Below are 14,639 nucleotides of genomic sequence, written 5' to 3'. Positions count from 1 at the left end.
CTTGTGCCAGCTGACCAAGTGACAGCTGCGACAAGAGCTAGTACTTGTGCATACAACACCGTCGCTTCCAAGTTTGTACGAACTACCGGGTTGATAAAATTAGAGATAGGAAGCTCCAGGAGTTGTAGCATTATTGCTACAATACTGGAGCCCACCAATAGGTTCACACAAATAGTTCAGGTCTTTTTTTAAATATTTTTCTCTAATTGTTACCATCTTCCAAACTCTACTCAAAACAACTAACTCAAAAGTTGACATGTTTTCTACCCACAAGTGTTGCTTCACACAGGAAAGGTCCAAGTTCCCCTTCTTTGGATGTGAAATCAACCAAGACTCTATTGTGAGGTACATAGCCCATGCTCGAGTCGCCCCAACACCTTCTCCCCCATCCTCTCATAGCTACTTAGGTAGTTGGTAGTTCAACAAGAACATTAGGGGTCATAACATTAAATTTAGGGAAGATGGGAAACTTCCCATTCTCCCTTACAGAATTCCTAAGTAACCTATCCTTCCATACATCAGGATTCATATAGGATTCTCCTTCTTCTTCAAATTTAATAGTTTATAATTTAATCAAAATATTTACAACAGACAATCTTGGCAATATATCCATATTGTCTCTTCAACATTATCATCCTTTAATTACATTGCAAAACTTGGGGATTAGAAAAAAGAATGTTACATTAGAATCATAGTGGTGAAGATCCTTTTCATTGGGTGCAAATCCTAGAGTTTGTGACTTGAAGGAAATATTTTAGAAAGTAGTATTTAAAATGATGGATGGTTGAAGTCAAAACTACTATGGTCCATATAGTAGCCTCATATGTTTCATATAAATAGAGTTTCCTTCAAGAAACTACTAATATATTTAATCTCACAAATAATGAAAGTTATTAGTATTTGTGATCTCATAGAAGAGGAAAACTACAAAAGAAATGAACTACGCAACCCATCATAATCATCACTTTTAATGAAGAAATATAATAATGAGAAAGCATAGTGACTAACATCAATAGTGTGTGAATATAGCTAATTCAAAGGTAATGAAAATGAAGTTTGGAGGTCTAGGTTTAGGGTGAAAAAACAAATCAATCCCAAATTTTAGCTTGTAAAGCTGAGTCGTATGATAAACAAATAAATTCCCTAGTAGAGGGAGACAACATTATCAATGTTCCTAATAGATTCCAAAGACAATAAACCTTAAACTTCCTCTACCTTTCTTCGCAACCTCGACCCCACTGCATATCGCCATTTCCAATGTTGTTTGAACACCCAAATTTTATCAAAACCCTTAAATCATGGTTATAGAGCTTTATATATAATTCCTTGTTCATAATCAATATAAATTTATTAATTAAAAGTGCTAACATAGTCATTTACAAACTTTATTAGTTGAAAAAATAATACAAATGTGTACTTAGAACAAGGGCTTCTAAATATTGGTAATTGAAGGCCTCGTACTTGGGAAATGCTAGAAGATTAGATATAAATATACCATGAATTGCTCAATTCTGGAATCAAATAAATGTTGTGAGGTGTTATAGCATGAGGGAATTTGACTAACATTTGGGCATAGCAAGAAGTCATAGTTGAAGAGTTTAAAACATAACTTATTGGTATTTTATCTATACAACGCTGGTAGCTTATTGATTGAAGTAGATTTGAAAGATTTGATGGTATTTATGTTTAGTTTATTTTGAAAGGAAGATCCATGTGCTTAAACAACAAGCATAAGTGGTCATAAAGAAATATGAATCTAAAAAATGAGTAGAGGTATATGGGATGATTAACTTGAATATTATGGATGAACCCTCTTTTACATTTCATTGCTAAGATTATTAATCTCATGACAATGAATATAATGAGAAACATGAAGATTCTAATCATAACCAATAATAATCTCAATTATCATTTCAAAAAATGAAAGCATGTAAGTTTGAAATGAATGATTATCACCTCTCCTCTAAGATTACTTTAAAGGTTGGCCCATATTCCCATTTTATTGTGCTTCCAAATAGGACTTTCAATTCTTTCGTTTTTCCTTCCAAAGAAATCCTACATTATGGTCACTACAACCTTTTGTGGTACATGATTGCAACTTGTAACTATCTTCTTCAACATCAACTATCTTCTTTCTTTTTGCAGTTTGAGACTATTCATACTCCTAAAACCAATGTTATGTTACACCAACAACATCCGTCAATTTAAACTCACCTTGCCTATTACACTAATTCAAGGTTTAAAGATATGCTAAGAAATTATGAATCATTTTTAATAGGGATGCATAGTAAAGATATAGATATGTATGATGGGATATGTCTAGGCTTAAAATTTCCACAAATAATAAAGCTTCTTGTTATGACATATGATTTAAAATTCATATATAAATTACAACTTGGGCATGAACAAAATTTGATAAGAATAAATTAATTATTATTAAAAATATATATAAAATAGAATTTAACTAATTAAGTCATTGAAACAGTCAATCATCTTTTTAAATTAAAAATATTAGTTCAAAATTTTTAAAAGACATTTATAAATTATAACTCTATAATAAGTTGAACCCAAGCTAGGAAAGGTTCAACTTTGACATGAAGGGACTCCCTTTTCCTAGTGATTTCATGTTTGTCAATATCGTCCAAACTTAGCATAATTATAGGCAAATATACAATATAAAGAAAATGAGACTGCAAACTTTATAAAGACGCAACCAATTTGATGCTTCCTTCCATCTTCCACGTCATTCATGCCAAAATTTTGACTGCAGTGGTGATTTTGGAAGGTGTCAACATAAGGTGGTCCCTACCACTATAAATATTTCTTCTGACATATTGTCAATCTTCCACCGAATCTCATGTTAGTGGGCCATACTGTACAACTGTTAGGTGTCATACTTTACCTAATTTTCCATCCCAATTGAAATTATCATCTACATCTGTGACGAAATAGGGTCATACTTTGTTGTCGTACTGTGTAACATGTGGGTCACAGTTTAGGAAATTCCATGGCGAAGGCCCACCCGGGACTATGGTGCACATCCCCTAATGTCATGGGTGGCCAACAGGCCTCGAATTTCAAATCCTCTTTGCCTGTCAAATGAAAATTTGATGACGTTTTTTAACTTTTCATGCCCTTCATTTTACATTCTACTCAAATTTCTGAGTGTCAATCTAGAAACTACTCTTACATCTCAACGTCCATTAATCTCCCTCTGAAAGTGCCTTGTTTTTAAATAGCATGCAACCATACTTTTAAGACTTTATGAGATTTTTTAGCTTTTGAGATTAATAATTTTGATTATGTACTTAAATGTTAACATGTAAAGAACACTAAAGAAAACCACAAGATTAAGATGATAAAAATCCTCAATCACCATTATTTGATGAGAAGTTGGAAAATAATAACACATTATAAAAGTATGACATTTAAAAAGACAACATCCCTCCTGATCAATAATAAATATTGATATGATGAAGAAAGAAGTTGGAAAGTAAGTTGTAACAATATCTTGATTAAACAGAGCATTTAATAAGCCTCACTTGATACATTATAGATCAATTACTCAATTCTCCGTTCGGTGGTAATATGAATATGGCTTTTATAGGTTTTTCTTCTTGTACATTGATGATTTCAATTAGAAATACTTTTGATGGTTTCATGCTTTTGAATGTTTATGACAAAATGATGAGGCATCATACTCTACAAACATTGGGAGCCGGAGAACATATTAGATGTAATTAGGTCCATTGTTCAACTAATTCGGTATCAATTTTAGATCTCTCTATTAAAGAAAAAGACAATATATAAATATATATTAAAGAAAAAGACAACATATAAATATATATGAAGAGTGCATTTAATCTTCAATCTAAGTTTTTGTTATAAAAAAGAACCTCAACAGCTAGTTACTAGTGGTAGTGGCAGGACACAAATACTTTCTCAACATATGTATTTATTGTAAAAATGTTTCAGGCAAAAATATAATTGCATGTGTTTTATAATATATGGATTTCTATGTGTAAGTATCATATTACATACAATAGATATTTAAATGTCATCTCAAAAGGAAGCGTTTGGACAAAGTGAGTAGACAATCAAGCTTTCAAAATATCCTTTGATTTTTTATTTATCAATAACATAACATGAAAATTATTTACGGTAATTAGTAATAGAAGTACAAATATGTAAATTAGTAATAGAAGTACAAATATGTCATTGATAAAAATTTGTTTGAATCAATTGTAATAATGGTTTCCATCGATTGTAGTAGTAATTTCTAAAATCAACTAGAATAATCATGGGTTTCAGACGTCGTAATTAAATTGCAGCAAATTAATGGTAATAATGAGTTTGAACAGCTATAATAATAACAATGCTTGAAATCGAATGTAATAATAATGAATTAGGGCTGGTGGAATTATAACAATGCTTGAAATCGAATGTAATAATAATGAATTAGGGCTGGTGGAAGATCTCATCGATATCTTGTAGGAGAAGCATTTGCAATAAGCAGTGTTTGAGACATAAATGTGAATGCTTGAAACTATAATGAATCTTTCACTTTTCACACTTATAAATAAAAGTCAAAAGCTAGAGACTTTTTTACACAAAACAGAACATTGAAAATATGGTTAAAAGTAAAATGATACCTTGAGCAGAGTTTACTGAATGATGTACACGTTCCGACTTAAAGAAAAATGTCGGGGAGGACTCCTATTTTAGCCTGGCTTGTTTGTCAAAATTTTCACAATTGCTTCAACGCAACCAGCCATGAATAGCAGGTTTCCGTGTTGCTTGTCCTTTGTACGTGGTGAAGAACAAACAATGATACAATTACCATTATGGAACAAATAATCTATGTGATGTCGAGTAGACGTTTAATAATAGAATTAATTGATGTCATTGGCTCCATCAGATACTTGAAAAATGTATTTATTTTACCTTACGCTGTTTGGGTGTGGTTCAATGTCGCTGTTGTCTCCTCTTCTCCAGTCAACATCAAGCACTAACTTTGTATCTTGCTCTTGCTGCAACTCAATTTAATATCCAACTTCACCCACTTCCAGCGTTACTAGCCATCAGGCCTGGCATTTCAAATTAGGCATGCAATCGATATCTGTCTTTCCCTACTCCTCTCGTTCGTCCTTCTCTCCTCTTTCCAAACCAAAACCCTACACTCTAAGAATTCGAACTCTGTTGTCTACCATTCCCTCGCTAGCCTTATTAACTCAAAACAGATATCATAAATTTTGACCGATGAAATCCAAATATAAACGTCAAGCTTGACGTGGAAACATTTACACTTACCGTCAAATACGTCCTAGAATTCAAAATACGTCCTACAGGACGTTAAATTCCAAGCCTGGTAGTCAATATTGCGTTTGAAATATCAATCAATGACAACTATACTGCCAACCATGGACGTAGTCACTCAGAATCCCACTTGCTATTGCTTTAATTTACAGTGATGGACGTCGACTCCCACTTGCTGCTGCTTTAATTTACAGCGATGGACGTCGACTCCCACTTGCTTCTTATGTGGATGGATGCCACCTGTATTGCTTAATAAATGAACTTATCAATCTCAGGATCAATTAACTTATCTCGGGTTAGTGGACGCAGTTGCTTTTGCCTAAAGATTGGGCCCCACATATCTGTGGTCAGATGCAAACCAACCTTTCCTCTGAGATTGGAAGCATTGATTCTTTGAGTAATTTCTTCAATAGTGGAGGCTTATCCAAACCAACCTTTCTCCTTACAAGAAAAAGAAGTTTCATCATTGAATTAAATCTTATGATTGAACAACAACCAATCCTGTTTTTTTGTGAAAATATGATTTTATTAGAAAATTGCACCTACAATATGGTCTTTGTATATATCAATCTCATATTCGCATCAAAGCATTCCCAATCAACAAAACAAAATATGGTCATGAAATATATGGTACGGCAGAACCGTGATGAAAGATACACCAAATGAATAAATATGGTACACCGTGATGAAAGATACACCAAATGAATGAATATGCTACACGCCCGCCATGGACGAAATTCACAAAACAACAATCTTTACTTTCCCAACAAAGTCTCCTCTTCTTCAATATTCAAAGTTTACTGAAATAAATGGTCCACACTCTTTAAACTTCCTCTGCAAACACTTACAGATTTCTATATATAAAAAATCCAAACCACAACCACAAACACCTTTTCTTTGCCAGCCCGCTGGCCTTGTATCCATTTAGGCTTTTGTAGAATTTAATGTAAAAACACTAATTTACCTTGGGAGCTAAATACCCTGCTAATATCCTAATATCTCCTTTGAGAGCACATAAATTCATTCAATGTGCAGCATGCTATAACTGCACTTTTATTACCAAGGTCTAATCTCACCATTTTCGAAAACAAATTTATTCAATATGCAGCCTGCTATCACTGCACTTTTATTCCCAAGTTCTAATCTCACCATTTTCCAACACTGACTTTTTCTATAATAGTATGAAACTGCAGAGTTAGAATCTGGAAATGAGATAGGCGAGAAAATAAATTATTAGCAAAATGATATTCTATGGTGTTATTTAATTAATTAGTACCTACTACACGTTAAACAGGTACCATAAATTATGACCGATTAACAGGTACCATAAATTATGACCGATTGAGATTGAATTTGTATTTGAACGTAAGATTGACAGGTTATTAATCTATAAGTCTCGTCAAATTCGGTAAGGGCTAACGAGCCTGCCATAGGGCATTAAATGCCCGTTTAGCTGCAAGCTTGATAGCCATATCACTTTCGGCGGGGACGGAGTGTTCGGAAAATCACAGACTCCGTCTCCCCACCGAAAATGATATGACTATCGAGCTTGCAGCTAAGCAAACATTTAATACCCTATAACAAGCCCGTTAACCCTTGCCCAAATCCAGGACTGCTGCCAACCATGGACGTCACACTCAGAGTCCCACTTGCTGCTGGCTTAATTTACAGCGATGGACGTCGACTCCCACTTGCCTCTTATGTGGATGGATGCCACCTGTATTGCTTAAAAAATTAACTTATTGACCTCAGGAATCAAATCATGTCTCGGATTAGTGGATGCAGTTGCTTTTGCATAAAGATTGGGCCCCACATATCTGTGGTCAGCATATCTTCTAAACGATGCAGGAATATATCGTCGATGAGTCAACCCTCAATAATGCAATGAACTAAGGAAATTAGCATCAACTTTTATGATTTCACAATTTGATAATAAAACAAAAGTATCCTAAATTTCATTCAATAGAAATATATATCAACTTGGTTCGTTCAGATCCTCTGAATTTGTTTCTTCTCTGTAAAACGTCTTGGATCTCGCTTGCTTCTTTCTTCTTCTGTATCCGATGGCGGACCTTACTGGGGATATCACATGCATCGCCTCTTCTTCGTCTTCATCCACCAACACTGGCCAGGTTTATGACGTTTTTTTGAACCACCGCGGTCCCGACACAAAGAAAGGCCTCGCCAGCCATATCTACCGTCGCCTTATTGTCCGTGGGTTAAGAGTATTTCTGGACCAGCCCGAATTGCGTAAGGGAGAGGACATGCCTTCTCAAATCGAAGAGGCTATTCGAACCGCCTCAGTGCATGTCGCAATATTTTCTCCAACATATGCTCAATCAAGATGGTGTCTTGACGAGCTCGCACTAATGGTGGAATCCGGGTCCACAATTATTCCGGTCTTCCATAATGTCGATCCTTCGGAACTTCGCTGGACGCGGAGCGGAGATGGAGTGCTCGCTGGAGTCCAGTGCTCGCTGGAGTCCAGAGTATCCTCCGCTGTATCTCTCCGTGTCTACTGGGCGAAAAGGGAAGGTATGCTCGAGACCTGCAATTGCTAGAAAACAAGACAACATTGGATCCTCGTACCAACAAAAAGAAGCCACGATATGATTCTAGCACTCTGAAAAAATGGAGGGATGCTCTCTATCTTGTCTCCAATAAAAGCGGTTTTGATATGAACGCATACGACGGGTAAGGGCCATACTTTCTCCACCACTTTTTTTCTTAGTTATTTAATGAATAATAAGGTATATCATACTATATTTTCGGAGACGTTTCTCAATCAATATATCGTGCATATCGTTCAGTGACGAAGGGCAGCTAGTTGATGAGGTCGTAAAAGAAGTGTGGCGAAAGGTTAGTAAAACACCTCTTCATGTAGCCGAATATGCTACTGGCCTGGATGAGAAAATAGAAGATGTGGAAAGAATGGTGCAGCAGCAAAGCCAGAAGATGAGGGTTGTGGGAATTGTGGGTCTTGGCGGGGTAGGCAAAACGACCCTTGCAAAAGAATTCTTCAACAGACACAGATCAAATTATGATCGATATTGTTTTCTGTCTGATGTGAGAGAAACCGCAGCCAAGAGCTCTTTAAGTTCATTGCAGACACAACTTCTTAAAGACTTGGCTCATTTGCAGGACGAGCAAATAAGAAACATTGATGAAGGCATAGAGAAGCTCCGAAAGCATCTCTCATCCTGTCCCCCATCTCTGATAGTCTTAGATGATGTTGATCATATTGATCAACTTGACGCATTGTTTTCACCGGTGAAAGATACCATTCAATCCAGTAGTTTAATCTTGGTTACTTCTCGCAATAGGGATGTACTTACAAGCTCGGGAATTGTAGAGGCGTCTATTTACCAGCAAACAGGTCTTAACCGACAACAGTCTAGAGCACTATTCTGCTCGCATGCCTTTGACCAGAGTTGTCCTGTGACGGGATTTGAACAACTGGTTGAAGATTTTTTGGATTTCTGTGATGGATTGCCCTTATCTCTTAAGGTCATCGGAGCGGCTATTCGTGGAAAAGATTCTGAGTTTTGGAAAAGACAGTTAGACAAAATCAGAAGAATACTTCCCACGGATATTCATAGCAAGCTTAAAATTAGCTATGATGGTCTGGATAAAGAGGAGCAGGAGATCTTTTTAGACGTCGCTTGTTTTTTTATAGGAGAAAACAGAGATACCGCCATCACAATATGGAACGGATCTGGCTGGGACGGATGGCTGGGTCTCCGTATCTTAGAGAACAGATGCCTTGTCGAGATCGACAGTGAAGAGTGTATAAGAATGCACGACCACCTCCGCGATCTCGGCAGAGATGTAGCAGAGAAGGAACATCCGCTTCGGCTTTCGCGACCAAATGTCAATCTTCTTCGTACTCTTTCCCCCTCATCGCCTGTACGTATGTTGAAGCTCTCCACGGATTTTCAAATTAGCATTGCCATATCTAAATTGCCTTTTTGTTTTGAAATTTTTTAAGAAAAAATCATGTTTTTAACAGCTCCAAGTGAACAATTCAGGTGCGAGGAATTAGCATGGATTATGGAAATGGCCGCGAACAATTTTTCGAAAACGTTACGGGCAACTGCAACCTAAGCAGGTTGGAACTGCTTAGGGGTGAAGGTTCTTTTGTTGAAAGCATATTCAGTGCAGGGGAGTTACGACAACTGATATATCTCCAATGGAAGAAGTGTCCGATCTCCTCAATATCTTTGCAAATTCCAACAAGGAATTTAAGAGTGTTATACATACAGGGGAAGGCTTTGAAAACACTCTGGCAACATGAATCTCAGGTAGTACAAATTCTAATTTATTTGGACAGACATCGATTTACATTTCTCTTCAAATTATAAAAATTGCTTGCATTTAAGAATTGTCTTTGTTTATCACAATGTCAAATAGGTGACATTTACAGAGGCAAATCAACTTTAATGTTTTTATGTACACATTGCAGGCACCACTACAGTTGACGGAATTGTATATTGATGCTCCCCTTTCAGAGGTTCCACAGTCTATTGGTAAACTGAATCAGCTCGAAAAAATTGTCCTGAAAAATGGTTATTTTAAAACTTTACCAAATGAATTCTATGATATGCATTCATTGAAACATATCAGGTTACAAAACTGTAAACAAATGATGTTGCTGCCGGATTCAGTTGGGATCTTGACGGGCCTCCAGACTCTCGACTTTTCCGGGTGCTCCAGCTTGGAGCGGCTACCAGACTCGGTGGGGCAGCTAACTGGCCTCCAGGAACTCTACTTGACCCGGTGCTCCAGCCTGCAGGGGCTCCCAGACTCGGTGGGGCAGCTGACGGGCCTCCAGGCACTCTACTTGAAAGGGTGCTCCAGCCTGCAGGGGCTCCCAGACTCGGTGGGGCAGCTGACGGGCCTGGAGAAAATCTCCTTGAATGGGTGCTTCAGCCTGCGAGCGCTCCCAGACTCTGTGGGGCAGCTGACCGGCCTCCAGACACTCGAGATGGAAGACTGCACCAGCCTGCAGGGGCTCCCAGACTCGGTGGGGCAGCTGACGGGCCTCCAGGGACTCTACTTGAGCCAGTGCACCAGCCTGCAGGGGCTCCCAGACTCGGTGGGGCAGCTGACGGGCCTCCAGGTACTCTACTTGAGCCGGTGCTCCAACCTGCAAGCCCTCCCAGACTCGGTGGGGCAGCTGACGGGCCTCCAGAGCCTCAACTTGGAACACTGCACCAGCCTGCAGGGGCTCCCAGACTCGGTGGGGCAGCTGACGGGCCTCGAGGCACTCTACTTGAGCTGGTGCTCCAACCTGCAAGCGCTTCCAGACTCGGTGGGGCAGTTGACGGGCCTAGAGAAACTCTACTTGAACGGGTGCTCCAACCTGCAAGCGCTCCCAGACTCAGCGGGGCAGCTAACAGGCCTCCAGACGCTCGAATTTGGACAGTGCACCAGCCTGCAAACGCTCCCAGACTCGGTGGGGCAGCTGACGGGCCTCCAGACACTCGACTTGGATGGGTACTCCAACCTGCAAGCGCTCCCAAACTCGGTGAGGCAGCTGACGGGCCTCCAGGTACTCTCCTTGAACGGGTGGTCCAACCTGCAAGCTCTCCCAGACTGGGTGGGGCAGCTGACGGGCCTGGAGAAACTCTACTTGAACGGGTGCTCCAGCCTGCAGGGGCTCCCAGACTCGGTGGGGCAGCTGACGGGCCTCGAGGCACTCTACTTGAGCTAGTGCTCCAACCTGCAAGCGCTTCCAGACTCGGTGGGGCAGCTGACGGGCCTGGAGAAACTCTTCTTGAACGGGTGCTCCAACCTGCAAGCGCTCCCAGACTCGATGGGGCAGCTGACGGGCCTCCAGACACTCTACTTGAACGGGTGCTCCAACCTGCAAGCGCTCCCAGACTCGGTGGGGCAGCTGACGGGCCTCCAGAGGCTCGACTTGGGAAACTGCACCAGCCTGCAGGGGCTCCCAGACTCAGTCGGGAACTTAACGAGACTCAAATGGCTTAACTTGTCTGGGTGTTCCAATTTACAGATGCTGCCCAATTTTCGGCATTTGAGCTCGTTGGAGGAGCTTCACTTGTCTGGATGTTCCAATTTACAGATGCCGCCCAATGTTCAGCATTTGAGCTCGCTGGTGAAGCTTTATGTGTCTCACTGTTCAAAACTGCAATGGGGTGCTGGAGTAGTCGAGTCCCTGCGCCATCGACTGGGAAATGGCTTCATCGAAGAAGGCGGCGAAAACAGTAATGAATAAAGCTGCAGCGAGTTGTATAATATAAGAGAACTTCTTCATAGAGATGTAATCACAAGCAAAATGAATTACACAATGTACAGAATGCTCTACATTTTACATCATGTGGAGTAGTAAAATACACTGGTGCAAAATATATTGAGCCATAATAACATTTGAGTTTATGGTGCACATAACATTCGAGTTTATGGTGATTTTTTTAATATTTATTTTTTCTTAAATACAACGCATAAATATAAATTTTGCTTTTAAAATAATTTTCATTAATAAATTTAATTTTATTATTATTATTCAATTTATATATTATTAAATTAATATAAATTTTGGATCATATATTTTAGTTATTTAAATATTATTGGTATAAAAAATAATAATTACTTTTAATTAAATTTTCATATATTTTTTAATTTCCAATTTTAAATCTTTTAATTCATATTTCTAATTATTTATTTTTATAATAAATTCCAAGTTTAATATATATATATATAATATTATTATTTTTAATATTAATTTATTATATATTTGTTTAACTTATTTTCTATTTTGAATTGTTTATATATATATAAGAAAGTAAGTAATTAATTGAATGAATAATATATACAATTTTCAAATCTAATAATAGCATCATAATATTGATGACATCCTATAAATAATAGTGATATTTATAGATGGCATCAAATATTAAGTGAGCAAGAACAAGATTTTCATGAATGATATTTCTCATTTATGTAGATTGTTGTACTTGCAAACCAAACATCTACAACTAATTAACCAAATAGACAACAATATTGATGATGACTAGTTAAATTTACTCGTAATCTCTTTTACACTAATATTTATATGGATAAATGTAAATAAACAATTTTGTAAAATATAATTAGTTTAATATATAGCATTTACCCAAAAACATTTAACAAAATTAAATTCTATTAAAAAAACAAAAACTAAACATATGTAATTTCTCACCTCATCCTTCACCTCAAGTAAGATCTATACTACAATGGAGAGGATAACAAACTATATTTCAACCACCTAAAGTAGATCCAACAACCTTTCAAAAATAAATAAATTATATTAGTTTTACTAAAATTTATTCAATCTTAGTATATAACCATTTTAAATATATTCCATAATGATTATATAAAATTTAAAAAATTGGCATAGTTAAAAATTAGTTTAGTATTTTCTTCACCATGATAACAATGAATACATCAAGGTTTCCATGTAACTATCTCCCTCTATCACCACACTTCAAGAGGGGTACAATGTTTGTCTTTTTCCAATGAAGGTTGTGAATTCATTCACATTTGAACTAATCCTCTTTGTTTGGATAGAAGACCTTGTACAACACCCTTTTCGTGTTTCCATTAAGGCCATTTAAAGGAATCACTTTAATAGCATAAAACAATCAATCATTTTCTTGAATTATAGCCCTTTCAAAAGTTTGACATGATACAAAGGAAATAGGCCATTGGGTCATTCACAAGGATCACCCATTCAATGCCTCCAAAACATTTCCTTGATGTAAGGAAATAGGTCATTGTGTAATTTTGAATGATTTCCTAATAGGTGTTTTTGAATTATCTACCTAATGTAAGGAAATACACCATTAGGCCATTTATAAAAATCCCATTAGGGGCATTTGTAAGATCCGTGTAATGCAAGGAAATATACCATCAAACCATTTCAAAAGATTGATTATTGAGTGTTGTCTTGCTCAATGTGAGGAATTAGACCATTGAGCCATTTTGAAATATTATCTATTATGTTCTTTCAAAACATCCACACAATGTGAAGAAATAGATCATTAAGCCATTTCAAAAGATTGACTGGTGGGTGCTTTGAAAAGATACCCAATACAAGGAAATAGGATGTTGAATCATTTCAAAAAATTGCCCACTGAACACTTTCAAAAAGTTTGGCCCTATTCAGTAGGCCTCTTTTGAAGATGTGAAGTCAAGCCGCTTTGAAAAATAGAATAAGGCCATCAAGGCGACTTTGAAAAAACTCATCAACCAATTTCAAAGTATCACCCAATTGGATTAAATAATGAAATTAACCCATAACAAGCAAAGATCGATAGCCTTATTCCATGTAAATACTTCAAATTTCAGCATATGGGGGCTGACGATCCTTAAACACTTTGAACATCAACAAAAGGACTTAAATTTGGCCAAAGGATTTGAACAACATTCAAAATAAAAAAGTTTGATGGTTTATTTAAAAACCCTACTTCATATTGGCATCTAACATGTAGCCATTGAATATGCATAAATGAATTGAATTAGATGTGCCCATCACAATCCAACTTTAAATGCATAACGTATGTCTTGAGGAAATAAACTATATGGGAATTCCAAATTTAAAAAAACATTTGCAACAATTATGTATGCAACTTCATACATAAACAACAAACAAGCTTAATCAACAGAATTATATAACATTTCATTAAAGAGATGGAACACTTACCTTTAAAACAAATTGGTCTAAGGAAATCAATTGTTGATAGAGAAACTTTCCACCCAATTGTAGGCATCCACTGCATATACTACCCCCAAGCAAGGATGAGGTCAACTGATCCAAGACTATCCCAAAAGGCCAAAATTTCAAAGTCCTCAAATCTCACTGAAACCTAGCTCAAATCAAAGATCTCATCACTCTGAATCCAATGGCGTGAATGACATGTCAATCCTACACCGTATGTGAAAGTTATAACCATCTAAATTTGTTGTCAAACAGTAAAAGTTTTGTGCAGGTAGGCCCCACAGACTGCCACCTGGCACTCCCACAAGCCACCACATGGAATCTCTGTCAACGAGTATGAAATCTTCCGGGCCAACTAGGACATGATACATGTGCATGACTGGGCATAATAAGTGGCCCAATCATGGGGCGCCATGTGGCCTAATCACAAGGTGCCACATGGCACCATGTGGTTGGTCGATCAACCTTGGCCAAATATGGCAGGGTGACTAGCAGGAGATAAGTTGGCAGTCTAGACTATTTTTGGTGGATTCAAAGACAAGTTGGCGGTCACGGTTAAGTTTGGCAAAGGAAAGTGGTAATGGGTTGGCGGGCCAGCAAAACC

At 37.4% G+C, this 14,639-nt stretch overlaps 1 protein-coding gene across 1 annotated transcript; it reads left to right on the top strand.

Annotated features, from left to right (window-relative positions):
• Window positions 1-7,336: 7,336 nt before the first annotated feature.
• Window positions 7,337-11,626, top strand: LOC149182508 (disease resistance protein Roq1-like). The gene is given in 6 exon segments (XM_089414581.1): window positions 7,337-7,789; window positions 7,792-8,010; window positions 8,127-9,222; window positions 9,345-9,617; window positions 9,779-11,011; window positions 11,141-11,626. Coding segments are annotated over 6 exon segments (3,645 nt in total). The 5' UTR covers window positions 7,337-7,379; the 3' UTR covers window positions 11,555-11,626.
• Window positions 11,627-14,639: the final 3,013 nt, after the last annotated feature.

Source organism: Pinus tabuliformis, chromosome 3_2 (genome assembly GCF_031772625.1).
Source record: "Pinus tabuliformis cultivar Carrire ecotype Pingquan chromosome 3_2, CPIR1, whole genome shotgun sequence".
In the NCBI taxonomy this organism is placed as follows: domain Eukaryota; kingdom Viridiplantae; phylum Streptophyta; class Pinopsida; order Pinales; family Pinaceae; genus Pinus; species Pinus tabuliformis.
This window is presented reverse-complemented; position numbering and strand designations above follow the sequence as displayed.